Below are 27,279 nucleotides of genomic sequence, written 5' to 3'. Positions count from 1 at the left end.
GACGTCACAATAACATATATCTCGCTAATGTAATGGCTTGTTTCCCCTACGGTTTGTAAAGCGCTACGGAATATGATGGCGCTATACAATTAATAACAACGGTATAGAACGTGTTCTGCCGCAGCACAGACCCTAAACCTCACATATAATAACTAGTCACTGCCGAGCTCCCCGTTCTGCCTCCCTGGTCACACCCGCAGCTGCGCTCCCCGCTCTGTCCCTCTGGTCACAGTGCGAGCTCTATGGGTTCCCTGCCTCCTCAGTTACAGCCACTGCTGCGCTCCTCGGTTGCTCCAGTCCTAGCTACATCTGCTCTTTCTATATTTCATCTCCACTTACATCTAGATCTGCCCTTTCTATATATCATCTCTATGTACAGCTAGATCTGCACCCCTCGGATTGCCCGCCGCCCTCATAAGGCCGGGAGTCTTTGTGTTGGGGGCCGCCCTGCACACATCGATGAAGCAGGGATTGTAGAAAGAGCGGGGAATTCAAAATTATAACACGTTCACTATTCAGCCAATAGGTGGTAAGGGGGAGGAGAGACCAAGGACACGCCCCTTCGTCATCACCAGTAGTCCTCTATCTGGTCCTCTCATGGTGTATATAAAGGAGACCTCGGCAGCCCCGTCCACATTCGTTGTCTCACACACAACAAAGAACATGTCTGGACGCGGCAAAGGAGGAAAGGGGCTCGGAAAAGGAGGCGCCAAGAGGCACAGGAAGGTGCTGCGTGATAACATCCAGGGAATCACCAAGCCCGCCATCCGCCGCCTGGCTCGCAGAGGAGGCGTCAAGCGTATCTCCGGCCTCATCTACGAGGAGACCCGCGGCGTCCTCAAGGTGTTCCTGGAGAACGTCATCCGGGACGCTGTCACCTACACCGAGCACGCCAAGAGGAAGACCGTCACCGCCATGGACGTGGTGTACGCGCTCAAGCGCCAGGGCCGCACTCTCTACGGCTTCGGAGGTTAAGACTCGTACCCACCTGGCTCCATCTCACACCCAAAGGCTCTTTTCAGAGCCACCCACCTCCTCCTAGAGAAGAGCTCGCACTCTGATGCTTGTTTCATACCGCTGTCTGTACTGTCACTCATCACTTTCCCTCCAGTTGTCTCCTGTGACTTAAACGGCGCTGCGAAAGTGATGGCGCTACAGGAACATAACTTATCGTCGTGCTCCCCGGTGATGGGGCTTGAGCCGCTGCAGTGCGGATTCTGGCCGCTAATTGGAGAAGCGCCCGGGCAGTGTCACATACATACAAGCCGCGGCTGCTGCACAACATCTCACCGATCGGAGAGAAATCGGAAGCCTACCAGTTAGAATGGCAGGGGTAAGTACCGAGCACCAGCTCAGGGTGAGCTGGTGCCGGTACTTTCGTTAGTGTGATTAACACTTTTTAAACTTAAGAGCAGAAGAGGCTTCGGCGCAACGTCTCCGGCATTTCCTATGTAGGCGCGCGCACGATCGTGCGCACGCAGCGCCGAAGCCTCTTCTGCTCAAGTTTAAAAGGTGTTAAAACCGCGATACAGCGGTTAACCACACTAACGAAAGTAAGTACCGGCACCAGCTCACCCTCACCCTGCTCGGTACTTACTGCTTACCCCTGCCATTCTAACTGGTAGGTTTCCTTTAAAGGAGGGGGCAGGAGCGCGGCTGATGGAGATATCGCGGGCGTGCAGGTGGCTGTGCGCGCGAGTCTCATTTAAATTTCCCGCTCAATTTCCCCTCCTCCGCACACCGGCGATGGCGATGCGACTGCCACAACATTGAGTGTCTATGCACTGTCCGGGCATCTGCGGAGTTGTAAGCCTTGTCACGCGTTATAGGGCACGGCCGCAAGAAGCGTCTGATACACCGCAGGGCGTCACACACGCACACAGTCACTCGGGGCTTCCTGTACAGGGCTCCGCATCTACTCTAATAAAAGCCACGAGCGGGCGCGCGCCTGCCTGTCATTAAGGCCCCCCCGCCACGGCTTTTTATCCAGGAAGCCTCCCAGTGTCTTATCCAAGCGTCCGCTTGGACACCAGAAGTTCCCTATTCCTTCATGTTTGTCCTAATAACCATGTAATATCGCTTAGATTCACTTAGGTGTCATCACTATGGCGCTGTGTACATGATTGCACTCGGGGAAAGTTAGAACATTCCGCCCCATATGTCCCTGTATCACCGGCCCCCGGAATGTACCCGGGATGGGGTGAGCAGGAGTGACGGCCACATGGAGTGAGATAGAAAGGCGAGCTCTGTTGTGGAGAGGGTGGGTGGCTCTTAGAAGAGCCTTTGGGGTGTTGGAGGTGCCGGGTAGGCAGGCGGGAGGCCGCTTACTTGGCGCTGGTGTACTTGGTGACGGCCTTGGTGCCCTCGGACACGGCGTGCTTGGCCAGCTCTCCGGGCAGCAGCAGGCGGACGGCGGTCTGGATCTCCCGGGAGGTGATGGTGGAGCGCTTGTTGTAGTGAGCCAGGCGGGAGGCTTCCCCTGCGATGCGCTCGAAGATGTCGTTGACGAAGGAGTTCATGATGCCCATGGCCTTGGAGGAGATGCCGGTGTCGGGGTGCACCTGCTTGAGCACCTTGTAGACGTAGATGGCGTAACTCTCCTTCCTGGACCTCTTGCGCTTCTTGCCGTCCTTCTTCTGGGCCTTGGTGACGGCTTTCTTGGAGCCCTTCTTGGGCGCTGGGGCGGACTTGGCGGGATCAGGCATGATGCAGCGGTTATTATTATCCGAGACACGGAGAACAATGTCCCGCACCTCCCCGCGCCGCGGTATTTATAGCCGGGCTATGCAAAGGAGCGACGCCGGCTGCTCGCCCTGCTATTGGAGGAGCGAGTCGTGTCATCTGCGTGTTCACTGCTGAACCACGCCTCCTAATGCTGGTTGGTGAGTCTATGAGCCGCTCCTCTATTGGTGGGATGTCAATCCGGCCAATGACGGAGAGTGAGGAGCGGGCGGGAAGGTATAAGAGGCGGCAGGAGGCGGCTGAGCGGCATCAGTCGTACTGAATCTCTAGCATCATGTCTGGACGTGGCAAACAAGGAGGAAAGGTCCGCGCTAAGGCCAAGACCCGCTCATCCCGGGCCGGCCTGCAGTTCCCCGTCGGTCGTGTGCACAGGCTCCTCCGCAAGGGCAACTACGCCGAGAGAGTGGGGGCCGGCGCTCCAGTCTACCTGGCCGCCGTGCTCGAGTACCTCACCGCTGAGATCCTCGAGCTGGCCGGCAACGCCGCCCGGGACAACAAGAAGACCCGCATCATCCCCCGCCACCTGCAGCTGGCCGTGCGCAACGACGAGGAGCTCAACAAGCTGCTGGGAGGAGTCACCATCGCCCAGGGAGGCGTCCTGCCCAACATCCAGGCCGTGCTGCTGCCCAAGAAGACCGAGAGCAGCAAGCCCGCCAAGAGCAAGTGAGCGCCGCCGCTCCAGCACCCGATCCCCGCTACACACAAAGGCTCTTCTAAGAGCCACCCACCCCCTCCTGACAGAGCTGCAGCCCCGGGTGTCTCCCCGGTACACCGCACACACACTCTATACTGTACTGATCCTGTACTCTCCTCTGCACCGCTATGTGTCTGCGCTGTCACACTCTGTACTATTCTACAGCCGGAGGAGGAGGACGCTCGCCCCGCGCTCCATGTACGGGCGGCACTCGTCCTCCGCACAGGGACAGAGCTGCGGCTGCGCTTCCCTCACGTGCGGCTAACAGGGAGCGGGCACAGAGCCGGCGGCTGACGCTGCTGCTGACGTCGTCACACGGGGGAGAACGAGCGGGAGATTCAAACCCTCTAGTTCTTCCCGCTGCTAGAGCTGCACAGCTGCTGTTCCCCCGCCAGGTGGCGCCTTTCCTGGAAGTTAAGAGGGAGTCGGGGATCTAGGTCGGGGAGAACCTCCACATCTTGGCAGAAATTCTGCAGCGACTGGACTGCTTCCATGACCTGGTCTTGCCATCGAGCCCCATATTTGTCCCATTGCCCGGGCTTCCTGAGCATAAGCTTAACGCTCCATGACGTGTGTAGAGATATATATATATATATATATATATATATATATATATATATATATATATTATTTTAGTGTGTCATGGAGTGTTAGAAAAAAAAAAAAATGTACGAGGAGAGCCCACGGAGTAAGACAGGGGGTTTGCTGCACATTGCTGCTACCCCCGGGCGATCGGTGCTAGCATTGCCATCTTTGTTTCGATCTTCACTCCCCGTGACACCAGGGGGGTTGGAAAAATGGTGAAAAAAAAAAAACACAAAATAAAACTCCAAAGTTCAAATCACCCCAATCACCAAATCACACGGGTATCGCCGTGTCCCAAATTGTCCGATCTTTTCAAATACAATGGGGCTCATTTACTAAGGGCTTTACGACGCACTTTAGTCAGACTGTTCATGTTCTTCATGGCTTAAAAAGGCTTGCACAGGTATTTATCCCCTGAAAGACCTGGCACTTTTTTTTTTTTTTTTCCATTTTTTACTCCCCATCTTCAAAAATCTATAACTTTTTTATTTTTACACGTAAAGAGCTTTGTTGAGGGCTTTTTTTCTGGGTAAGAAATGTGACTTCATAGTGAGGGCATATAATATTCCATGCCGTGTACTGGGAAGAGGGAAAAAAATTCCAAATGCAGTGAAAATGGTGAAAAAAACGTATTTGCGCCGTTTTCTTGTGTTTTTTTTTTTTTTTTTTTACGGCTTTCACTGAGCGCCCCAAATGACAGGTCTTTTTTATTCTTTGGGTCAGTATGATCACGGGGAGACCAAATTTGTATAGGTTTCATAATGTGTTCATACATTTATTTACAAAAATTAAAACCTCTTGTCCAAAAATTTGGTGAAGGGATTTTGCCATCTTCTGGCGTTAATAGCTTTTTCATACTTTGGTGTACGGAGCTGGGGGAGGTGTCTTTTTTTTTTTTTTGCGAAATGAGCCAACGTTTTCATTGCTACCATTTTGATCACTTGAATTTTTTATATATTTCAAAATGGCAAAAAAGTGGCCTTTTCGACTGGGCGCTTTTTTTTTTGCCGTGACGGGGTTAAACACGGTGGGGGGGGGGGACTTTATTTTTGATAGATCAGGTGTTTTCACCTAATGTGTTTATGATTTTTACTGTTTATTTATGTTTATATCAGTATGTTTATGTATATATGTTTATATCAGAAGCTCCTCTGCTGTCCCTGCTGTGACCAGCGCCTGAGTCACAGAGTTACCGATTTAATGCGGTTGGAATCGACACACATCTGCAACATCCCCCACCGGGGCCTAGCCTTTTCTTAAGGCCTGGAGGCAGCCGGGGCCCAGAATAGCGAAGTGGCTGGCGGTTGCGGCCTAGGCACGCTAGTGTCACGGTGCTTGGTATGGGGACCGGGGGGGGTGTCCTACAGGTCTCCAGCAGGTGGTGTGTGCACGAAATATGGAGCGAGAGGTTGATGTACTGGTTCTCCCTGGGGCAACCCCTGAGTGTCTGTAAGATATGTCCCTGGGTAATGGTTGGGGAAGCCTGTGGAGGTAACAGCCGTATCCAGGGATCAGACAGAGGCAACGTTGGTTGTGCAAAATAACTCACGGTTCTTTATTGAACAACAGCAGGCAACGGGCCTAAGGAGTCTCACAGCAGATTTGGATTACTGGAGTGCTCATGGAGAGGGGTCATCAGGAATAGTGCACCAGCCTGGTAGTAGAGGCAGGCTGGGATGGAGCTGTGTCCAAACTGTGGAAGCTGCAGCTCTGAATCTCCCGACTCTGGTCTGGGATTAAGATAAGTGTCAGTACTGACACTGTCTGTCTCTCTCTCTCTCTCTCTCCCTCCCTCTCCCTCCCTTCACTCTGCATGCTGGTGTTCTTAGGAGGATCTGCTCTCTAGGGAGCACTGGGTTCCAAGAGCATGTGCTCAAAGACAAGACTCTTTGCTTTTCCCTGCCCAGGGGGTTTATTCTGCTGGTCAGGGGGTAGCACCTCTCCAATCACATTCCAGTTTACAATACAACCAACAATTGGTCAATAACGTGCATCCACTTAACCATCGCCTGTTCAGGCAGGATCTACAGCTGCTATTACGTAATGTCTAGGTTCTAGAACCTTCATAGAGGGTCCGCGACTCCCCGTAACAGCTCCTGACCTAGAGAGGGCGTTCTTCGCAACTACCAGCCTGCCTATGTATTGGCAGAGGTGTTGCACATCCCTCAAGTTCAACGAAGGAAGGGAAGGGATTGGATGAGGAAGGGATTTAGGGGAAACCATTTTATATAACATAACTGTCAATTTTATGCAGGTGTAAGAAGGCAGCAGGGCCCTTCTTGAAGCTCTCTGCTGTGACCAGCGCCTGAGGCAGGCTATTCCACAGATTGACAGTTCTCATTGTTAAAAAAAAAAAAAAGGCCTATTGGCCTCTGGTGATTAAACTTTGATTTCTCCAGACGGACGGGCACAGCACCTCCTTGTCTTTTGATTTGATCTAACCTGGAACAACTTGTGCCCACCGTGGCCTACGTAGACAGTCAACACAGCACAAAGCCACAAATCACAAGTGTCAGCAACAACATTTATAATAACCGATTAAAATAACCACCGCCCACCATGGGGTTTCCACACCACGTTGGGGAAGTACACTTGGCTCACGGACGCTCTGGAAATAACACTGCATAAGCAGAGAGATGTCTCACAATCTAGGCGGCTAGGTTGCCCATGGACAGGGCAGGACAGGACGGGGAGGCTCTTCCCTGGATGGGACAATCAGACTTGTCTGCACAGGAGATTTTATGGATTGTACCATCATTATTTTTTTCATACATACAAAAGGGGAAATGGACTGATTCTCTCCCTCACTATACACATCATAGAGTAATGCATCACTTTCTCTTTTAACCTTTGCCGCCGCCTGTGTGTTACCCTCCCGCGCTCTCGGCAGCCCCAGCTCTTCCCCGGATGGGACAATCAGACTTGTACGCGGCAGATCCTGTGGGGAAGATCCCAGTGACGGTGACAAGTGCGGGGAGGAGAAGCCGGCAGCTCCCGCGCCAGTGCGATCTCCGCACAATCACGGCGATGCGCGGATCGGGAGGACCATGGCGGAGATCCCGGGGCCCCCTGCCGGCTCCCGCCCAGCGCCTCCGCCAGTGACGGCTGCACACGGTCAGAGAGGTTGTCGGGGAGTGGGGAGTCAGGGGGGGAGCGCGCCGGCCTGTCCGCTGGTGTCCGCTAAGGGGCTGCTCTCCCGGGCAGGGAAGCACACGGGCAGAGCGGAGCTTCCCTCAGGCCCGGATGGAGGGAGTCGGCAGCGGCGCTCAGTGTCAGCCAATAGGGGCGGAGGACGATGCCACTCGGCAGCCAATCAGAGCGCCGCCGTTGTAGATATAAGAGGCGGGAGAGCGCGCTGCTCGCGATTCACGAACTGTCAGCAGAGTTTTGTGTGCGAGTCCCTTCATATCTGAAGATGGCAGAAACCGCGCCCGCCGCCGCAGCTCCCCCTGCCGCCGAACCGGCCGCCAAGGCCAAGAAGCAGCCCAAGAAGGCCGCTGCCGCCAAGAAGAGCGCCAAGAAGCCCTCCGGCCCCAGCGTCTCCGAGCTCATCATCAAAGCCGTGTCCGCCTCCAAGGAGCGCAGCGGGGTGTCCCTGGCCGCCCTCAAGAAGGCCCTGGCTGCCGGCGGCTACGACGTTGACAAGAACAACGGCCGCCTCAAGCTGGCCATCAAGTCGCAGGTCACCAAGGGCACCCTGCTCCAGGTCAAAGGCAGCGGCGCCTCCGGCTCCTTCAAGCTCAACAAGAAGCAGCTCGACACCAAGGACAAGGCGGCCAAGAAGAAGCCCGCAGCGGCCAAGCCCAAGAAGCCGGCCGCCGCCAGCGCCAAGAAAGCGCCCAAGTCTCCAAAGAAGCCCAAGAAGGCTCCCAGCGCCGCCAAGAGCCCCAAAAAGGCCAAGAAGCCTGCAGCAGCGGCGGCCAAGAGCCCCAAGAAAGCGGCCAAGAAGCCTAAGGCCGCCCCGAAGCCCAAGAAAGTCACCAAGAGCCCGGCTAAGAAGGCGGCCAAGCCCAAAGCTGCTGCCGCCAAGAGCCCGGCTAAGAAGAAGGCCGCTACTAAAGCCAAGAAGCCCGCGGCCAAGAAGTAAGCGGGAGCCGCCCTGTGCCCTTCCATATAAACCCCCCCACAAAGGCTCTTCTCAGAGCCACCACCTCCTCCTCGACAGAGCTCTTACCCACAGCCCGCCGCACAGTATAAGCCGCCGGGTCATACCCCCTCCAGCCCCCCGCCGCCACCAGCGTCACACTCCCGGGGACGTGGCCGGACTTCCACATGAGTCGTCCGCTCACTATGGGGTGGGGGGGGGCAGAGCATCCAGGGAGGGGGCGAGGGCTTACAGCGTCTACAGGGGACGGGGCCGCAGAGTAGAGAGCGGGAGGTGATGGGAGTCTATGTGCCCGCGCGTCCTCCTCATGACAGGCGGGGGCAAGGAGCAATGACAGGAGGACGGGTGCTGGGGGGTACAGGAGTGGCACCGGGCTCTGCAGTGATTGGGGCAGCGGTTGACACTTCCACGCAGGAGGGGACGTTATCAGCGGAAGTTACGTCGATCGGCCGCTGTTAGCCAATGGCTGCTCGCTGTCTTTCCCTGTGTTTCGGCGCGCTTATAAACAAGCCAATGGAATCGATGGGGCGGGCTATCCCTGAGCCAATGGGGACGAGTGCGGGAGCATAAATATTGCGCTCAGTTCCCGTTTCCACATATCACCGCTATTTGTGTGTGAGAGAGAACCATGGCCAGAACCAAGCAGACCGCCCGCAAGTCCACCGGAGGCAAAGCGCCCCGCAAGCAGCTGGCTACCAAGGCCGCCAGGAAGAGCGCGCCCGCCACCGGCGGAGTCAAGAAGCCTCACCGCTACCGCCCCGGCACCGTGGCTCTCCGTGAGATCCGCCGTTACCAGAAGTCCACCGAGCTGCTCATCAGGAAGCTGCCCTTCCAGCGCCTGGTCAGAGAGATCGCTCAGGACTTCAAGACCGACCTGCGCTTCCAGAGCTCTGCCGTCATGGCGCTGCAGGAGGCCAGCGAGGCCTATCTGGTCGGCCTCTTCGAGGACACCAACCTGTGCGCCATCCACGCCAAGAGAGTCACCATCATGCCCAAAGACATCCAGCTGGCCCGCAGGATCCGCGGCGAGAGGGCCTAAGTCCTCCCCGGGCGGGTACCGTCCCACACAACACAAAGGCTCTTTTCAGAGCCACCCACATCCTCCACAGGACGAGCTCAATAACCTCAAGTGTACCCTGCAACCGCCTGTGGCCGCTCCCAGGCCTCATGCCCATCTGCAGGGAGACGCCGCGGCTGCTAGTGCTGTCAGCGGTGTCCCCTCCCCCCCCGGTGCCAGGAATCTCTGAATCCCGTCGTTCCTGACATGACGTCACAATAACATATATCTCGCTAATGTAATGGCTTGTTTCCCCTACGGTTTGTAAAGCGCTACGGAATATGATGGCGCTATACAATTAATAACAACGGTATAGAACGTGTTCTGCCGCAGCACAGACCCTAAACCTCACATATAATAACTAGTCACTGCCGAGCTCCCCGTTCTGCCTCCCTGGTCACACCCGCAGCTGCGCTCCCCGCTCTGTCCCTCTGGTCACAGTGCGAGCTCTATGGGTTCCCTGCCTCCTCAGTTACAGCCACTGCTGCGCTCCTCGGTTGCTCCAGTCCTAGCTACATCTGCTCTTTCTATATTTCATCTCCACTTACATCTAGATCTGCCCTTTCTATATATCATCTCTATGTACAGCTAGATCTGCACCCCTCGGATTGCCCGCCGCCCTCATGAGGCCGGGAGTCTTTGTGTTGGGGGCCGCCCTGCACACATCGATGAAGCAGGGATTGTAGAAAGAGCGGGGAATTCAAAATTATAACACGTTCACTATTCAGCCAATAGGTGGTAAGGGGGAGGAGAGACCAAGGACACGCCCCTTCGTCATCACCAGTAGTCCTCTATCTGGTCCTCTCATGGTGTATATAAAGGAGACCTCGGCAGCCCCGTCCACATTCGTTGTCTCACACACAACAAAGAACATGTCTGGACGCGGCAAAGGAGGAAAGGGGCTCGGAAAAGGAGGCGCCAAGAGGCACAGGAAGGTGCTGCGTGATAACATTCAGGGAATCACCAAGCCCGCCATCCGCCGCCTGGCTCGCAGAGGAGGCGTCAAGCGTATCTCCGGCCTCATCTACGAGGAGACCCGCGGCGTCCTCAAGGTGTTCCTGGAGAACGTCATCCGGGACGCTGTCACCTACACCGAGCACGCCAAGAGGAAGACCGTCACCGCCATGGACGTGGTGTACGCGCTCAAGCGCCAGGGCCGCACTCTCTACGGCTTCGGAGGTTAAGACTCGTACCCACCTGGCTCCATCTCACACCCAAAGGCTCTTTTCAGAGCCACCCACCTCCTCCTAGAGAAGAGCTCGCACTCTGATGCTTGTTTCATACCGCTGTCTGTACTGTCACTCATCACTTTCCCTCCAGTTGTCTCCTGTGACTTAAACGGCGCTGCGAAAGTGATGGCGCTACAGGAACATAACTTATCGTCGTGCTACCCGGTGATGGGGCTTGAGCCGCTGCAGTGCGGATTCTGGCCGCTAATTGGAGAAGCGCCCGGGCAGTGTCACATACATACAAGCCGCGGCTGCTGCACAACATCTCACCGATCGGAGAGAAATCGGAAGCCTACCAGTTAGAATGGCAGGGGTAAGTACCGAGCACCAGCTCAGGGTGAGCTGGTGCCGGTACTTTCGTTAGTGTGATTAACACTTTTTAAACTTAAGAGCAGAAGAGGCTTCGGCGCAACGTCTCCGGCATTTCCTATGTAGGCGCGCGCACGATCGTGCGCACGCAGCGCCGAAGCCTCTTCTGCTCAAGTTTAAAAGGTGTTAAAACCGCGATACAGCGGTTAACCACACTAACGAAAGTAAGTACCGGCACCAGCTCACCCTCACCCTGCTCGGTACTTACTGCTTACCCCTGCCATTCTAACTGGTAGGTTTCCTTTAAAGGAGGGGGCAGGAGCGCGGCTGATGGAGATATCGCGGGCGTGCAGGTGGCTGTGCGCGCGAGTCTCATTTAAATTTCCCGCTCAATTTCCCCTCCTCCGCACACCGGCGATGGCGATGCGACTGCCACAACATTGAGTGTCTATGCACTGTCCGGGCATCTGCGGAGTTGTAAGCCTTGTCACGCGTTATAGGGCACGGCCGCAAGAAGCGTCTGATACACCGCAGGGCGTCACACACGCACACAGTCACTCGGGGCTTCCTGTACAGGGCTCCGCATCTACTCTAATAAAAGCCACGAGCGGGCGCGCGCCTGCCTGTCATTAAGGCCCCCCCGCCACGGCTTTTTATCCAGGAAGCCTCCCAGTGTCTTATCCAAGCGTCCGCTTGGACACCAGAAGTTCCCTATTCCTTCATGTTTGTCCTAATAACCATGTAATATCGCTTAGATTCACTTAGGTGTCATCACTATGGCGCTGTGTACATGATTGCACTCGGGGAAAGTTAGAACATTCCGCCCCATATGTCCCTGTATCACCGGCCCCCGGAATGTACCCGGGATGGGGTGAGCAGGAGTGACGGCCACATGGAGTGAGATAGAAAGGCGAGCTCTGTTGTGGAGAGGGTGGGTGGCTCTTAGAAGAGCCTTTGGGGTGTTGGAGGTGCCGGGTAGGCAGGCGGGAGGCCGCTTACTTGGCGCTGGTGTACTTGGTGACGGCCTTGGTGCCCTCGGACACGGCGTGCTTGGCCAGCTCTCCGGGCAGCAGCAGGCGGACGGCGGTCTGGATCTCCCGGGAGGTGATGGTGGAGCGCTTGTTGTAGTGAGCCAGGCGGGAGGCTTCCCCTGCGATGCGCTCGAAGATGTCGTTGACGAAGGAGTTCATGATGCCCATGGCCTTGGAGGAGATGCCGGTGTCGGGGTGCACCTGCTTGAGCACCTTGTAGACGTAGATGGCGTAACTCTCCTTCCTGGACCTCTTGCGCTTCTTGCCGTCCTTCTTCTGGGCCTTGGTGACGGCTTTCTTGGAGCCCTTCTTGGGCGCTGGGGCGGACTTGGCGGGATCAGGCATGATGCAGCGGTTATTATTATCCGAGACACGGAGAACAATGTCCCGCACCTCCCCGCGCCGCGGTATTTATAGCCGGGCTATGCAAAGGAGCGACGCCGGCTGCTCGCCCTGCTATTGGAGGAGCGAGTCGTGTCATCTGCGTGTTCACTGCTGAACCACGCCTCCTAATGCTGGTTGGTGAGTCTATGAGCCGCGCCTCTATTGGTGGGATGTCAATCCGGCCAATGACGGAGAGTGAGGAGCGGGCGGGAAGGTATAAGAGGCGGCAGGAGGCGGCTGAGCGGCATCAGTCGTACTGAATCTCTAGCATCATGTCTGGACGTGGCAAACAAGGAGGAAAGGTCCGCGCTAAGGCCAAGACCCGCTCATCCCGGGCCGGCCTGCAGTTCCCCGTCGGTCGTGTGCACAGGCTCCTCCGCAAGGGCAACTACGCCGAGAGAGTGGGGGCCGGCGCTCCAGTCTACCTGGCCGCCGTGCTCGAGTACCTCACCGCTGAGATCCTCGAGCTGGCCGGCAACGCCGCCCGGGACAACAAGAAGACCCGCATCATCCCCCGACACCTGCAGCTGGCCGTGCGCAACGACGAGGAGCTCAACAAGCTGCTGGGAGGAGTCACCATCGCCCAGGGAGGCGTCCTGCCCAACATCCAGGCCGTGCTGCTGCCCAAGAAGACCGAGAGCAGCAAGCCCGCCAAGAGCAAGTGAGCGCCGCCGCCGCTGCTCCAGCACCCGATCCCCGCTACACACAAAGGCTCTTCTAAGAGCCACCCACCCCCTCCTGACAGAGCTGCAGCCCCGGGTGTCTCCCCGGTACATCACACACTCTCTCTATACTGTACTGATCCTGTACTCTCCTCTGCACCGCTATGTGTCTGCGCTGTCACACTCTGTACTATTCTACAGCCGGAGGAGGAGGACGCTCGCCCCGCGCTCCATGTACGGGCGGCACTCGTCCTCCGCACAGGGACAGAGCTGCGGCTGCGCTTCCCTCACGTGCGGCTAACAGGGAGCGGGCACAGAGCCGGCGGCTGACGCTGCTGCTGACGTCGTCACACGGGGGAGAACGAGCGGGAGATTCAAACCCTCTAGTTCTTCCCGCTGCTAGAGCTGCACAGCTGCTGTTCCCCCGCCAGGTGGCGCCTTTCCTGGAAGTTAAGAGGGAGTCGGGGATCTAGGTCGGGGAGAACCTCCACATCTTGGCAGAAATTCTGCAGCGACTGGACTGCTTCCATGACCTGGTCTTGCCATCGAGCCCCATATTTGTCCCATTGCCCGGGCTTCCTGAGCATAAGCTTAACGCTCCATGACGTGTGTAGATATATATATATATATATATATATATATATATTATTTTAGTGTGTCATGGAGTGTTAGAAAAAAAAAAAAATGTACGAGGAGAGCCCACGGAGTAAGACAGGGGGTTTGCTGCACATTGCTGCTACCCCCGGGCGATCGGTGCTAGCATTGCCATCTTTGTTTCGATCTTCACTCCCCGTGACACCAGGGGGGTTGGAAAAATGGTGAAAAAAAAAAAACACAAAATAAAACTCCAAAGTTCAAATCACCCCAATCACCAAATCACACGGGTATCGCCGTGTCCCAAATTGTCCGATCTTTTCAAATACAATGGGGCTCATTTACTAAGGGCTTTACGACGCACTTTAGTCAGACTGTTCATGTTCTTCATGGCTTAAAAAGGCTTGCACAGGTATTTATCCCCTGAAAGACCTGGCACTTTTTTTTTTTTTTTTCCATTTTTTACTCCCCATCTTCAAAAATCTATAACTTTTTTATTTTTACACGTAAAGAGCTTTGTTGAGGGCTTTTTTTCTGGGTAAGAAATGTGACTTCATAGTGAGGGCATATAATATTCCATGCCGTGTACTGGGAAGAGGGAAAAAAATTCCAAATGCAGTGAAAATGGTGAAAAAAACGTATTTGCGCCGTTTTCTTGTGTTTTTTTTTTTTTGTTTTTACGGCTTTCACTGAGCGCCCCAAATGACAGGTCTTTTTTATTCTTTGGGTCAGTATGATCACGGGGAGACCAAATTTGTATAGGTTTCATAATGTGTTCATACATTTATTTACAAAAATTAAAACCTCTTGTCCAAAAATTTGGTGAAGGGATTTTGCCATCTTCTGGCGTTAATAGCTTTTTCATACTTTGGTGTACGGAGCTGGGGGAGGTGTCTTTTTTTTTTTTTTGCGAAATGAGCCAACGTTTTCATTGCTACCATTTTGATCACTTGAATTTTTTATATATTTCAAAATGGCAAAAAAGTGGCCTTTTCGACTGGGCGCTTTTTTTTTTGCCGTGACGGGGTTAAACACGGTGGGGGGGGGGGACTTTATTTTTGATAGATCAGGTGTTTTCACCTAATGTGTTTATGATTTTTACTGTTTATTTATGTTTATATCAGTATGTTTATGTATATATGTTTATATCAGAAGCTCCTCTGCTGTCCCTGCTGTGACCAGCGCCTGAGTCACAGAGTTACCGATTTAATGCGGTTGGAATCGACACACATCTGCAACATCCCCCACCGGGGCCTAGCCTTTTCTTAAGGCCTGGAGGCAGCCGGGGCCCAGAATAGCGAAGTGGCTGGCGGTTGCGGCCTAGGCACGCTAGTGTCACGGTGCTTGGTATGGGGACCGGGGGGGGTGTCCTACAGGTCTCCAGCAGGTGGTGTGTGCACGAAATATGGAGCGAGAGGTTGATGTACTGGTTCTCCCTGGGGCAACCCCTGAGTGTCTGTAAGATATGTCCCTGGGTAATGGTTGGGGAAGCCTGTGGAGGTAACAGCCGTATCCAGGGATCAGACAGAGGCAACGTTGGTTGTGCAAAATAACTCACGGTTCTTTATTGAACAACAGCAGGCAACGGGCCTAAGGAGTCTCACAGCAGATTTGGATTACTGGAGTGCTCATGGAGAGGGGTCATCAGGAATAGTGCACCAGCCTGGTAGTAGAGGCAGGCTGGGATGGAGCTGTGTCCAAACTGTGGAAGCTGCAGCTCTGAATCTCCCGACTCTGGTCTGGGATTAAGATAAGTGTCAGTACTGACACTGTCTGTCTCTCTCTCTCTCTCTCTCCCTCCCTCTCCCTCCCTTCACTCTGCATGCTGGTGTTCTTAGGAGGATCTGCTCTCTAGGGAGCACTGGGTTCCAAGAGCATGTGCTCAAAGACAAGACTCTTTGCTTTTCCCTGCCCAGGGGGTTTATTCTGCTGGTCAGGGGGTAGCACCTCTCCAATCACATTCCAGTTTACAATACAACCAACAATTGGTCAATAACGTGCATCCACTTAACCATCGCCTGTTCAGGCAGGATCTACAGCTGCTATTACGTAATGTCTAGGTTCTAGAACCTTCATAGAGGGTCCGCGACTCCCCGTAACAGCTCCTGACCTAGAGAGGGCGTTCTTCGCAACTACCAGCCTGCCTATGTATTGGCAGAGGTGTTGCACATCCCTCAAGTTCAACGAAGGAAGGGAAGGGATTGGATGAGGAAGGGATTTAGGGGAAACCATTTTATATAACATAACTGTCAATTTTATGCAGGTGTAAGAAGGCAGCAGGGCCCTTCTTGAAGCTCTCTGCTGTGACCAGCGCCTGAGGCAGGCTATTCCACAGATTGACAGTTCTCATTGTTAAAAAAAAAAAAAAGGCCTATTGGCCTCTGGTGATTAAACTTTGATTTCTCCAGACGGACGGGCACAGCACCTCCTTGTCTTTTGATTTGATCTAACCTGGAACAACTTGTGCCCACCGTGGCCTACGTAGACAGTCAACACAGCACAAAGCCACAAATCACAAGTGTCAGCAACAACATTTATAATAACCGATTAAAATAACCACCGCCCACCATGGGGTTTCCACACCACGTTGGGGAAGTACACTTGGCTCACGGACGCTCTGGAAATAACACTGCATAAGCAGAGAGATGTCTCACAATCTAGGCGGCTAGGTTGCCCATGGACAGGGCAGGACAGGACGGGGAGGCTCTTCCCTGGATGGGACAATCAGACTTGTCTGCACAGGAGATTTTATGGATTGTACCATCATTATTTTTTTCATACATACAAAAGGGGAAATGGACTGATTCTCTCCCTCACTATACACATCATAGAGTAATGCATCACTTTCTCTTTTAACCTTTGCCGCCGCCTGTGTGTTACCCTCCCGCGCTCTCGGCAGCCCCAGCTCTTCCCCGGATGGGACAATCAGACTTGTACGCGGCAGATCCTGTGGGGAAGATCCCAGTGACGGTGACAAGTGCGGGGAGGAGAAGCCGGCAGCTCCCGCGCCAGTGCGATCTCCGCACAATCACGGCGATGCGCGGATCGGGAGGACCATGGCGGAGATCCCGGGGCCCCCTGCCGGCTCCCGCCCAGCGCCTCCGCCAGTGACGGCTGCACACGGTCAGAGAGGTTGTCGGGGAGTGGGGAGTCAGGGGGGGAGCGCGCCGGCCTGTCCGCTGGTGTCCGCTAAGGGGCTGCTCTCCCGGGCAGGGAAGCACACGGGCAGAGCGGAGCTTCCCTCAGGCCCGGATGGAGGGAGTCGGCAGCGGCGCTCAGTGTCAGCCAATAGGGGCGGAGGACGATGCCACTCGGCAGCCAATCAGAGCGCCGCCGTTGTAGATATAAGAGGCGGGAGAGCGCGCTGCTCGCGATTCACGAACTGTCAGCAGAGTTTTGTGTGCGAGTCCCTTCATATCTGAAGATGGCAGAAACCGCGCCCGCCGCCGCAGCTCCCCCTGCCGCCGAACCGGCCGCCAAGGCCAAGAAGCAGCCCAAGAAGGCCGCTGCCGCCAAGAAGAGCGCCAAGAAGCCCTCCGGCCCCAGCGTCTCCGAGCTCATCATCAAAGCCGTGTCCGCCTCCAAGGAGCGCAGCGGGGTGTCCCTGGCCGCCCTCAAGAAGGCCCTGGCTGCCGGCGGCTACGACGTTGACAAGAACAACGGCCGCCTCAAGCTGGCCATCAAGTCGCAGGTCACCAAGGGCACCCTGCTCCAGGTCAAAGGCAGCGGCGCCTCCGGCTCCTTCAAGCTCAACAAGAAGCAGCTCGACACCAAGGACAAGGCGGCCAAGAAGAAGCCCGCAGCGGCCAAGCCCAAGAAGCCGGCCGCCGCCAGCGCCAAGAAAGCGCCCAAGTCTCCAAAGAAGCCCAAGAAGGCTCCCAGCGCCGCCAAGAGCCCCAAAAAGGCCAAGAAGCCTGCAGCAGCGGCGGCCAAGAGCCCCAAGAAAGCGGCCAAGAAGCCTAAGGCCGCCCCGAAGCCCAAGAAAGTCACCAAGAGCCCGGCTAAGAAGGCGGCCAAGCCCAAAGCTGCTGCCGCCAAGAGCCCGGCTAAGAAGAAGGCCGCTACTAAAGCCAAGAAGCCCGCGGCCAAGAAGTAAGCGGGAGCCGCCCTGTGCCCTTCCATATAAACCCCCCACAAAGGCTCTTCTCAGAGCCACCACCTCCTCCTCGACAGAGCTCTTACCCACAGCCCGCCGCACAGTATAAGCCGCCGGGTCATACCCCCTCCAGCCCCCCGCCGCCACCAGCGTCACACTCCCGGGGACGTGGCCGGACTTCCACATGAGTCGTCCGCTCACTATGGGGTGGGGGGGGGCAGAGCATCCAGGGAGGGGGCGAGGGCTTACAGCGTCTACAGGGGACGGGGCCGCAGAGTAGAGAGCGGGAGGTGATGGGAGTCTATGTGCCCGCGCGTCCTCCTCATGACAGGCGGGGGCAAGGAGCAATGACAGGAGGACGGGTGCTGGGGGGTACAGGAGTGGCACCGGGCTCTGCAGTGATTGGGGCAGCGGTTGACACTTCCACGCAGGAGGGGACGTTATCAGCGGAAGTTACGTCGATCGGCCGCTGTTAGCCAATGGCTGCTCGCTGTCTTTCCCTGTGTTTCGGCGCGCTTATAAACAAGCCAATGGAATCGATGGGGCGGGCTATCCCTGAGCCAATGGGGACGAGTGCGGGAGCATAAATATTGCGCTCAGTTCCCGTTTCCACATATCACCGCTATTTGTGTGTGAGAGAGAACCATGGCCAGAACCAAGCAGACCGCCCGCAAGTCCACCGGAGGCAAAGCGCCCCGCAAGCAGCTGGCTACCAAGGCCGCCAGGAAGAGCGCGCCCGCCACCGGCGGAGTCAAGAAGCCTCACCGCTACCGCCCCGGCACCGTGGCTCTCCGTGAGATCCGCCGTTACCAGAAGTCCACCGAGCTGCTCATCAGGAAGCTGCCCTTCCAGCGCCTGGTCAGAGAGATCGCTCAGGACTTCAAGACCGACCTGCGCTTCCAGAGCTCTGCCGTCATGGCGCTGCAGGAGGCCAGCGAGGCCTATCTGGTCGGCCTCTTCGAGGACACCAACCTGTGCGCCATCCACGCCAAGAGAGTCACCATCATGCCCAAAGACATCCAGCTGGCCCGCAGGATCCGCGGCGAGAGGGCCTAAGTCCTCCCCGGGCGGGTACCGTCCCACACAACACAAAGGCTCTTTTCAGAGCCACCCACATCCTCCACAGGACGAGCTCAATAACCTCAAGTGTACCCTGCAACCGCCTGTGGCCGCTCCCAGGCCTCATGCCCATCTGCAGGGAGACGCCGCGGCTGCTAGTGCTGTCAGCGGTGTCCCCTCCCCCCCCGGTGCCAGGAATCTCTGAATCCCGTCGTTCCTGACATGACGTCACAATAACATATATCTCGCTAATGTAATGGCTTGTTTCCCCTACGGTTTGTAAAGCGCTACGGAATATGATGGCGCTATACAATTAATAACAACGGTATAGAACGTGTTCTGCCGCAGCACAGACCCTAAACCTCACATATAATAACTAGTCACTGCCGAGCTCCCCGTTCTGCCTCCCTGGTCACACCCGCAGCTGCGCTCCCCGCTCTGTCCCTCTGGTCACAGTGCGAGCTCTATGGGTTCCCTGCCTCCTCAGTTACAGCCACTGCTGCGCTCCTCGGTTGCTCCAGTCCTAGCTACATCTGCTCTTTCTATATTTCATCTCCACTTACATCTAGATCTGCCCTTTCTATATATCATCTCTATGTACAGCTAGAACTGCACCCCTCGGATTGCCCGCCGCCCTCATGAGGCCGGGAGTCTTTGTGTTGGGGGCCGCCCTGCACACATCGATGAAGCAGGGATTGTAGAAAGAGCGGGGAATTCAAAATTATAACACGTTCACTATTCAGCCAATAGGTGGTAAGGGGGAGGAGAGACCAAGGACACGCCCCTTCGTCATCACCAGTAGTCCTCTATCTGGTCCTCTCATGGTGTATATAAAGGAGACCTCGGCAGCCCCGTCCACATTCGTTGTCTCACACACAACAAAGAACATGTCTGGACGCGGCAAAGGAGGAAAGGGGCTCGGAAAAGGAGGCGCCAAGAGGCACAGGAAGGTGCTGCGTGATAACATTCAGGGAATCACCAAGCCCGCCATCCGCCGCCTGGCTCGCAGAGGAGGCGTCAAGCGTATCTCCGGCCTCATCTACGAGGAGACCCGCGGCGTCCTCAAGGTGTTCCTGGAGAACGTCATCCGGGACGCTGTCACCTACACCGAGCACGCCAAGAGGAAGACCGTCACCGCCATGGACGTGGTGTACGCGCTCAAGCGCCAGGGCCGCACTCTCTACGGCTTCGGAGGTTAAGACTCGTACCCACCTGGCTCCATCTCACACCCAAAGGCTCTTTTCAGAGCCACCCACCTCCTCCTAGAGAAGAGCTCGCACTCTGATGCTTGTTTCATACCGCTGTCTGTACTGTCACTCATCACTTTCCCTCCAGTTGTCTCCTGTGACTTAAACGGCGCTGCGAAAGTGATGGCGCTACAGGAACATAACTTATCGTCGTGCTACCCGGTGATGGGGCTTGAGCCGCTGCAGTGCGGATTCTGGCCGCTAATTGGAGAAGCGCCCGGGCAGTGTCACATACATACAAGCCGCGGCTGCTGCACAACATCTCACCGATCGGAGAGAAATCGGAAGCCTACCAGTTAGAATGGCAGGGGTAAGTACCGAGCACCAGCTCAGGGTGAGCTGGTGCCGGTACTTTCGTTAGTGTGATTAACACTTTTTAAACTTAAGAGCAGAAGAGGCTTCGGCGCAACGTCTCCGGCATTTCCTATGTAGGCGCGCGCACGATCGTGCGCACGCAGCGCCGAAGCCTCTTCTGCTCAAGTTTAAAAGGTGTTAAAACCGCGATACAGCGGTTAACCACACTAACGAAAGTAAGTACCGGCACCAGCTCACCCTCACCCTGCTCGGTACTTACTGCTTACCCCTGCCATTCTAACTGGTAGGTTTCCTTTAAAGGAGGGGGCAGGAGCGCGGCTGATGGAGATATCGCGGGCGTGCAGGTGGCTGTGCGCGCGAGTCTCATTTAAATTTCCCGCTCAATTTCCCCTCCTCCGCACACCGGCGATGGCGATGCGACTGCCACAACATTGAGTGTCTATGCACTGTCCGGGCATCTGCGGAGTTGTAAGCCTTGTCACGCGTTATAGGGCACGGCCGCAAGAAGCGTCTGATACACCGCAGGGCGTCACACACGCACACAGTCACTCGGGGCTTCCTGTACAGGGCTCCGCATCTACTCTAATAAAAGCCACGAGCGGGCGCGCGCCTGCCTGTCATTAAGGCCCCCCCGCCACGGCTTTTTATCCAGGAAGCCTCCCAGTGTCTTATCCAAGCGTCCGCTTGGACACCAGAAGTTCCCTATTCCTTCATGTTTGTCCTAATAACCATGTAATATCGCTTAGATTCACTTAGGTGTCATCACTATGGCGCTGTGTACATGATTGCACTCGGGGAAAGTTAGAACATTCCGCCCCATATGTCCCTGTATCACCGGCCCCCGGAATGTACCCGGGATGGGGTGAGCAGGAGTGACGGCCACATGGAGTGAGATAGAAAGGCGAGCTCTGTTGTGGAGAGGGTGGGTGGCTCTTAGAAGAGCCTTTGGGGTGTTGGAGGTGCCGGGTAGGCAGGCGGGAGGCCGCTTACTTGGCGCTGGTGTACTTGGTGACGGCCTTGGTGCCCTCGGACACGGCGTGCTTGGCCAGCTCTCCGGGCAGCAGCAGGCGGACGGCGGTCTGGATCTCCCGGGAGGTGATGGTGGAGCGCTTGTTGTAGTGAGCCAGGCGGGAGGCTTCCCCTGCGATGCGCTCGAAGATGTCGTTGACGAAGGAGTTCATGATGCCCATGGCCTTGGAGGAGATGCCGGTGTCGGGGTGCACCTGCTTGAGCACCTTGTAGACGTAGATGGCGTAACTCTCCTTCCTGGACCTCTTGCGCTTCTTGCCGTCCTTCTTCTGGGCCTTGGTGACGGCTTTCTTGGAGCCCTTCTTGGGCGCTGGGGCGGACTTGGCGGGATCAGGCATGATGCAGCGGTTATTATTATCCGAGACACGGAGAACAATGTCCCGCACCTCCCCGCGCCGCGGTATTTATAGCCGGGCTATGCAAAGGAGCGACGCCGGCTGCTCGCCCTGCTATTGGAGGAGCGAGTCGTGTCATCTGCGTGTTCACTGCTGAACCACGCCTCCTAATGCTGGTTGGTGAGTCTATGAGCCGCGCCTCTATTGGTGGGATGTCAATCCGGCCAATGACGGAGAGTGAGGAGCGGGCGGGAAGGTATAAGAGGCGGCAGGAGGCGGCTGAGCGGCATCAGTCGTACTGAATCTCTAGCATCATGTCTGGACGTGGCAAACAAGGAGGAAAGGTCCGCGCTAAGGCCAAGACCCGCTCATCCCGGGCCGGCCTGCAGTTCCCCGTCGGTCGTGTGCACAGGCTCCTCCGCAAGGGCAACTACGCCGAGAGAGTGGGGGCCGGCGCTCCAGTCTACCTGGCCGCCGTGCTCGAGTACCTCACCGCTGAGATCCTCGAGCTGGCCGGCAACGCCGCCCGGGACAACAAGAAGACCCGCATCATCCCCCGACACCTGCAGCTGGCCGTGCGCAACGACGAGGAGCTCAACAAGCTGCTGGGAGGAGTCACCATCGCCCAGGGAGGCGTCCTGCCCAACATCCAGGCCGTGCTGCTGCCCAAGAAGACCGAGAGCAGCAAGCCCGCCAAGAGCAAGTGAGCGCCGCCGCCGCTGCTCCAGCACCCGATCCCCGCTACACACAAAGGCTCTTCTAAGAGCCACCCACCCCCTCCTGACAGAGCTGCAGCCCCGGGTGTCTCCCCGGTACACCGCACACACACTCTATACTGTACTGATCCTGTACTCTCCTCTGCACCGCTATGTGTCTGCGCTGTCACACTCTGTACTATTCTACAGCCGGAGGAGGAGGACGCTCGCCCCGCGCTCCATGTACGGGCGGCACTCGTCCTCCGCACAGGGACAGAGCTGCGGCTGCGCTTCCCTCACGTGCGGCTAACAGGGAGCGGGCACAGAGCCGGCGGCTGACGCTGCTGCTGACGTCGTCACACGGGGGAGAACGAGCGGGAGATTCAAACCCTCTAGTTCTTCCCGCTGCTAGAGCTGCACAGCTGCTGTTCCCCCGCCAGGTGGCGCCTTTCCTGGAAGTTAAGAGGGAGTCGGGGATCTAGGTCGGGGAGAACCTCCACATCTTGGCAGAAATTCTGCAGCGACTGGACTGCTTCCATGACCTGGTCTTGCCATCGAGCCCCATATTTGTCCCATTGCCCGGGCTTCCTGAGCATAAGCTTAACGCTCCATGACGTGTGTAGATATATATATATATATATATATATATATATATATATATATTATTTTAGTGTGTCATGGAGTGTTAGAAAAAAAAAAAAATGTACGAGGAGAGCCCACGGAGTAAGACAGGGGGTTTGCTGCACATTGCTGCTACCCCCGGGCGATCGGTGCTAGCATTGCCATCTTTGTTTCGATCTTCACTCCCCGTGACACCAGGGGGGTTGGAAAAATGGTGAAAAAAAAAAAACACAAAATAAAACTCCAAAGTTCAAATCACCCCAATCACCAAATCACACGGGTATCGCCGTGTCCCAAATTGTCCGATCTTTTCAAATACAATGGGGCTCATTTACTAAGGGCTTTACGACGCACTTTAGTCAGACTGTTCATGTTCTTCATGGCTTAAAAAGGCTTGCACAGGTATTTATCCCCTGAAAGACCTGGCACTTTTTTTTTTTTTTTTCCATTTTTTACTCCCCATCTTCAAAAATCTATAACTTTTTTATTTTTACACGTAAAGAGCTTTGTTGAGGGCTTTTTTTCTGGGTAAGAAATGTGACTTCATAGTGAGGGCATATAATATTCCATGCCGTGTACTGGGAAGAGGGAAAAAAATTCCAAATGCAGTGAAAATGGTGAAAAAAACGTATTTGCGCCGTTTTCTTGTGTTTTTTTTTTTTTGTTTTTACGGCTTTCACTGAGCGCCCCAAATGACAGGTCTTTTTTATTCTTTGGGTCAGTATGATCACGGGGAGACCAAATTTGTATAGGTTTCATAATGTGTTCATACATTTATTTACAAAAATTAAAACCTCTTGTCCAAAAATTTGGTGAAGGGATTTTGCCATCTTCTGGCGTTAATAGCTTTTTCATACTTTGGTGTACGGAGCTGGGGGAGGTGTCTTTTTTTTTTTTTTGCGAAATGAGCCAACGTTTTCATTGCTACCATTTTGATCACTTGAATTTTTTATATATTTCAAAATGGCAAAAAAGTGGCCTTTTCGACTGGGCGCTTTTTTTTTTGCCGTGACGGGGTTAAACACGGTGGGGGGGGGGGACTTTATTTTTGATAGATCAGGTGTTTTCACCTAATGTGTTTATGATTTTTACTGTTTATTTATGTTTATATCAGTATGTTTATGTATATATGTTTATATCAGAAGCTCCTCTGCTGTCCCTGCTGTGACCAGCGCCTGAGTCACAGAGTTACCGATTTAATGCGGTTGGAATCGACACACATCTGCAACATCCCCCACCGGGGCCTAGCCTTTTCTTAAGGCCTGGAGGCAGCCGGGGCCCAGAATAGCGAAGTGGCTGGCGGTTGCGGCCTAGGCACGCTAGTGTCACGGTGCTTGGTATGGGGACCGGGGGGGGTGTCCTACAGGTCTCCAGCAGGTGGTGTGTGCACGAAATATGGAGCGAGAGGTTGATGTACTGGTTCTCCCTGGGGCAACCCCTGAGTGTCTGTAAGATATGTCCCTGGGTAATGGTTGGGGAAGCCTGTGGAGGTAACAGCCGTATCCAGGGATCAGACAGAGGCAACGTTGGTTGTGCAAAATAACTCACGGTTCTTTATTGAACAACAGCAGGCAACGGGCCTAAGGAGTCTCACAGCAGATTTGGATTACTGGAGTGCTCATGGAGAGGGGTCATCAGGAATAGTGCACCAGCCTGGTAGTAGAGGCAGGCTGGGATGGAGCTGTGTCCAAACTGTGGAAGCTGCAGCTCTGAATCTCCCGACTCTGGTCTGGGATTAAGATAAGTGTCAGTACTGACACTGTCTGTCTCTCTCTCTCTCTCTCTCCCTCCCTCTCCCTCCCTTCACTCTGCATGCTGGTGTTCTTAGGAGGATCTGCTCTCTAGGGAGCACTGGGTTCCAAGAGCATGTGCTCAAAGACAAGACTCTTTGCTTTTCCCTGCCCAGGGGGTTTATTCTGCTGGTCAGGGGGTAGCACCTCTCCAATCACATTCCAGTTTACAATACAACCAACAATTGGTCAATAACGTGCATCCACTTAACCATCGCCTGTTCAGGCAGGATCTACAGCTGCTATTACGTAATGTCTAGGTTCTAGAACCTTCATAGAGGGTCCGCGACTCCCCGTAACAGCTCCTGACCTAGAGAGGGCGTTCTTCGCAACTACCAGCCTGCCTATGTATTGGCAGAGGTGTTGCACATCCCTCAAGTTCAACGAAGGAAGGGAAGGGATTGGATGAGGAAGGGATTTAGGGGAAACCATTTTATATAACATAACTGTCAATTTTATGCAGGTGTAAGAAGGCAGCAGGGCCCTTCTTGAAGCTCTCTGCTGTGACCAGCGCCTGAGGCAGGCTATTCCACAGATTGACAGTTCTCATTGTTAAAAAAAAAAAAAAGGCCTATTGGCCTCTGGTGATTAAACTTTGATTTCTCCAGACGGACGGGCACAGCACCTCCTTGTCTTTTGATTTGATCTAACCTGGAACAACTTGTGCCCACCGTGGCCTACGTAGACAGTCAACACAGCACAAAGCCACAAATCACAAGTGTCAGCAACAACATTTATAATAACCGATTAAAATAACCACCGCCCACCATGGGGTTTCCACACCACGTTGGGGAAGTACACTTGGCTCACGGACGCTCTGGAAATAACACTGCATAAGCAGAGAGATGTCTCACAATCTAGGCGGCTAGGTTGCCCATGGACAGGGCAGGACAGGACGGGGAGGCTCTTCCCTGGATGGGACAATCAGACTTGTCTGCACAGGAGATTTTATGGATTGTACCATCATTATTTTTTTCATACATACAAAAGGGGAAATGGACTGATTCTCTCCCTCACTATACACATCATAGAGTAATGCATCACTTTCTCTTTTAACCTTTGCCGCCGCCTGTGTGTTACCCTCCCGCGCTCTCGGCAGCCCCAGCTCTTCCCCGGATGGGACAATCAGACTTGTACGCGGCAGATCCTGTGGGGAAGATCCCAGTGACGGTGACAAGTGCGGGGAGGAGAAGCCGGCAGCTCCCGCGCCAGTGCGATCTCCGCACAATCACGGCGATGCGCGGATCGGGAGGACCATGGCGGAGATCCCGGGGCCCCCTGCCGGCTCCCGCCCAGCGCCTCCGCCAGTGACGGCTGCACACGGTCAGAGAGGTTGTCGGGGAGTGGGGAGTCAGGGGGGGAGCGCGCCGGCCTGTCCGCTGGTGTCCGCTAAGGGGCTGCTCTCCCGGGCAGGGAAGCACACGGGCAGAGCGGAGCTTCCCTCAGGCCCGGATGGAGGGAGTCGGCAGCGGCGCTCAGTGTCAGCCAATAGGGGCGGAGGACGATGCCACTCGGCAGCCAATCAGAGCGCCGCCGTTGTAGATATAAGAGGCGGGAGAGCGCGCTGCTCGCGATTCACGAACTGTCAGCAGAGTTTTGTGTGCGAGTCCCTTCATATCTGAAGATGGCAGAAACCGCGCCCGCCGCCGCAGCTCCCCCTGCCGCCGAACCGGCCGCCAAGGCCAAGAAGCAGCCCAAGAAGGCCGCTGCCGCCAAGAAGAGCGCCAAGAAGCCCTCCGGCCCCAGCGTCTCCGAGCTCATCATCAAAGCCGTGTCCGCCTCCAAGGAGCGCAGCGGGGTGTCCCTGGCCGCCCTCAAGAAGGCCCTGGCTGCCGGCGGCTACGACGTTGACAAGAACAACGGCCGCCTCAAGCTGGCCATCAAGTCGCAGGTCACCAAGGGCACCCTGCTCCAGGTCAAAGGCAGCGGCGCCTCCGGCTCCTTCAAGCTCAACAAGAAGCAGCTCGACACCAAGGACAAGGCGGCCAAGAAGAAGCCCGCAGCGGCCAAGCCCAAGAAGCCGGCCGCCGCCAGCGCCAAGAAAGCGCCCAAGTCTCCAAAGAAGCCCAAGAAGGCTCCCAGCGCCGCCAAGAGCCCCAAAAAGGCCAAGAAGCCTGCAGCAGCGGCGGCCAAGAGCCCCAAGAAAGCGGCCAAGAAGCCTAAGGCCGCCCCGAAGCCCAAGAAAGTCACCAAGAGCCCGGCTAAGAAGGCGGCCAAGCCCAAAGCTGCTGCCGCCAAGAGCCCGGCTAAGAAGAAGGCCGCTACTAAAGCCAAGAAGCCCGCGGCCAAGAAGTAAGCGGGAGCCGCCCTGTGCCCTTCCATATAAACCCCCCACAAAGGCTCTTCTCAGAGCCACCACCTCCTCCTCGACAGAGCTCTTACCCACAGCCCGCCGCACAGTATAAGCCGCCGGGTCATACCCCCTCCAGCCCCCCGCCGCCACCAGCGTCACACTCCCGGGGACGTGGCCGGACTTCCACATGAGTCGTCCGCTCACTATGGGGTGGGGGGGGGCAGAGCATCCAGGGAGGGGGCGAGGGCTTACAGCGTCTACAGGGGACGGGGCCGCAGAGTAGAGAGCGGGAGGTGATGGGAGTCTATGTGCCCGCGCGTCCTCCTCATGACAGGCGGGGGCAAGGAGCAATGACAGGAGGACGGGTGCTGGGGGGTACAGGAGTGGCACCGGGCTCTGCAGTGATT

The 27,279-nt window shown here is 55.6% G+C and overlaps 15 protein-coding genes across 18 annotated transcripts in view; 11 read left to right on the top strand and 4 right to left on the bottom strand.

The window, feature by feature from the left end:
• LOC140119790 (uncharacterized) overlaps nucleotides 1–27,279 on the bottom strand; it is an 822,703-nt gene that overhangs the window by 430,648 nt on the left and 364,776 nt on the right. The window lies entirely within an intron of this gene.
• Nucleotides 664–975, top strand: LOC140116959 (histone H4). Its single transcript, XM_072133388.1, has one exon. The coding sequence runs from the start codon at nucleotides 664–666 to the stop codon at nucleotides 973–975; it is 312 nt and encodes a 103-aa protein (XP_071989489.1).
• Nucleotides 2,299–2,726, bottom strand: LOC140119931 (histone H2B type 1-O). Its single transcript, XM_072139368.1, has one exon. The coding sequence runs from the start codon at nucleotides 2,703–2,705 to the stop codon at nucleotides 2,325–2,327; it is 381 nt and encodes a 126-aa protein (XP_071995469.1). The 5' UTR covers nucleotides 2,706–2,726; the 3' UTR covers nucleotides 2,299–2,324.
• LOC140119924 (histone H2A type 1-like) lies at nucleotides 3,017–3,411 on the top strand. The gene has a single exon (XM_072139361.1). The coding sequence runs from the start codon at nucleotides 3,017–3,019 to the stop codon at nucleotides 3,407–3,409; it is 393 nt and encodes a 130-aa protein (XP_071995462.1). The 3' UTR covers nucleotides 3,410–3,411.
• On the top strand, nucleotides 7,437–8,108 carry LOC140116958 (histone H1A-like). The gene has a single exon (XM_072133387.1). The coding sequence runs from the start codon at nucleotides 7,437–7,439 to the stop codon at nucleotides 8,106–8,108; it is 672 nt and encodes a 223-aa protein (XP_071989488.1).
• LOC140119904 (histone H3) lies at nucleotides 8,747–9,221 on the top strand. Its single transcript, XM_072139340.1, has one exon. The coding sequence runs from the start codon at nucleotides 8,755–8,757 to the stop codon at nucleotides 9,163–9,165; it is 411 nt and encodes a 136-aa protein (XP_071995441.1). The 5' UTR covers nucleotides 8,747–8,754; the 3' UTR covers nucleotides 9,166–9,221.
• Nucleotides 10,056–10,367, top strand: LOC140116957 (histone H4). The gene has a single exon (XM_072133386.1). It carries the CDS (start codon nucleotides 10,056–10,058, stop codon nucleotides 10,365–10,367), a length of 312 nt encoding a protein of 103 aa, XP_071989487.1.
• LOC140119930 (histone H2B type 1-O) lies at nucleotides 11,691–12,118 on the bottom strand. Its single transcript, XM_072139367.1, has one exon. It carries the CDS (start codon nucleotides 12,095–12,097, stop codon nucleotides 11,717–11,719), a length of 381 nt encoding a protein of 126 aa, XP_071995468.1. The 5' UTR covers nucleotides 12,098–12,118; the 3' UTR covers nucleotides 11,691–11,716.
• Nucleotides 12,409–12,801, top strand: LOC140116956 (histone H2A type 1-like). Its single transcript, XM_072133384.1, has one exon. The coding sequence runs from the start codon at nucleotides 12,409–12,411 to the stop codon at nucleotides 12,799–12,801; it is 393 nt and encodes a 130-aa protein (XP_071989485.1).
• On the top strand, nucleotides 16,817–17,488 carry LOC140116955 (histone H1A-like). The gene has a single exon (XM_072133383.1). It carries the CDS (start codon nucleotides 16,817–16,819, stop codon nucleotides 17,486–17,488), a length of 672 nt encoding a protein of 223 aa, XP_071989484.1.
• Nucleotides 18,126–18,600, top strand: LOC140119903 (histone H3). The gene has a single exon (XM_072139339.1). The coding sequence runs from the start codon at nucleotides 18,134–18,136 to the stop codon at nucleotides 18,542–18,544; it is 411 nt and encodes a 136-aa protein (XP_071995440.1). The 5' UTR covers nucleotides 18,126–18,133; the 3' UTR covers nucleotides 18,545–18,600.
• LOC140116954 (histone H4) lies at nucleotides 19,435–19,746 on the top strand. The gene has a single exon (XM_072133382.1). It carries the CDS (start codon nucleotides 19,435–19,437, stop codon nucleotides 19,744–19,746), a length of 312 nt encoding a protein of 103 aa, XP_071989483.1.
• Nucleotides 21,070–21,497, bottom strand: LOC140119929 (histone H2B type 1-O). Its single transcript, XM_072139365.1, has one exon. It carries the CDS (start codon nucleotides 21,474–21,476, stop codon nucleotides 21,096–21,098), a length of 381 nt encoding a protein of 126 aa, XP_071995466.1. The 5' UTR covers nucleotides 21,477–21,497; the 3' UTR covers nucleotides 21,070–21,095.
• LOC140116950 (histone H2A type 1-like) lies at nucleotides 21,788–22,180 on the top strand. Its single transcript, XM_072133381.1, has one exon. The coding sequence runs from the start codon at nucleotides 21,788–21,790 to the stop codon at nucleotides 22,178–22,180; it is 393 nt and encodes a 130-aa protein (XP_071989482.1).
• On the top strand, nucleotides 26,204–26,875 carry LOC140116949 (histone H1A-like). Its single transcript, XM_072133380.1, has one exon. The coding sequence runs from the start codon at nucleotides 26,204–26,206 to the stop codon at nucleotides 26,873–26,875; it is 672 nt and encodes a 223-aa protein (XP_071989481.1).

Source organism: Engystomops pustulosus, chromosome 2 (assembly GCF_040894005.1).
Source record: "Engystomops pustulosus chromosome 2, aEngPut4.maternal, whole genome shotgun sequence".
Taxonomy (NCBI): Eukaryota; Metazoa; Chordata; class Amphibia; order Anura; family Leptodactylidae; genus Engystomops; species Engystomops pustulosus.
Note: the sequence above shows the minus strand (reverse complement) of the source record. Positions and strands in the feature narration are given on the sequence as shown.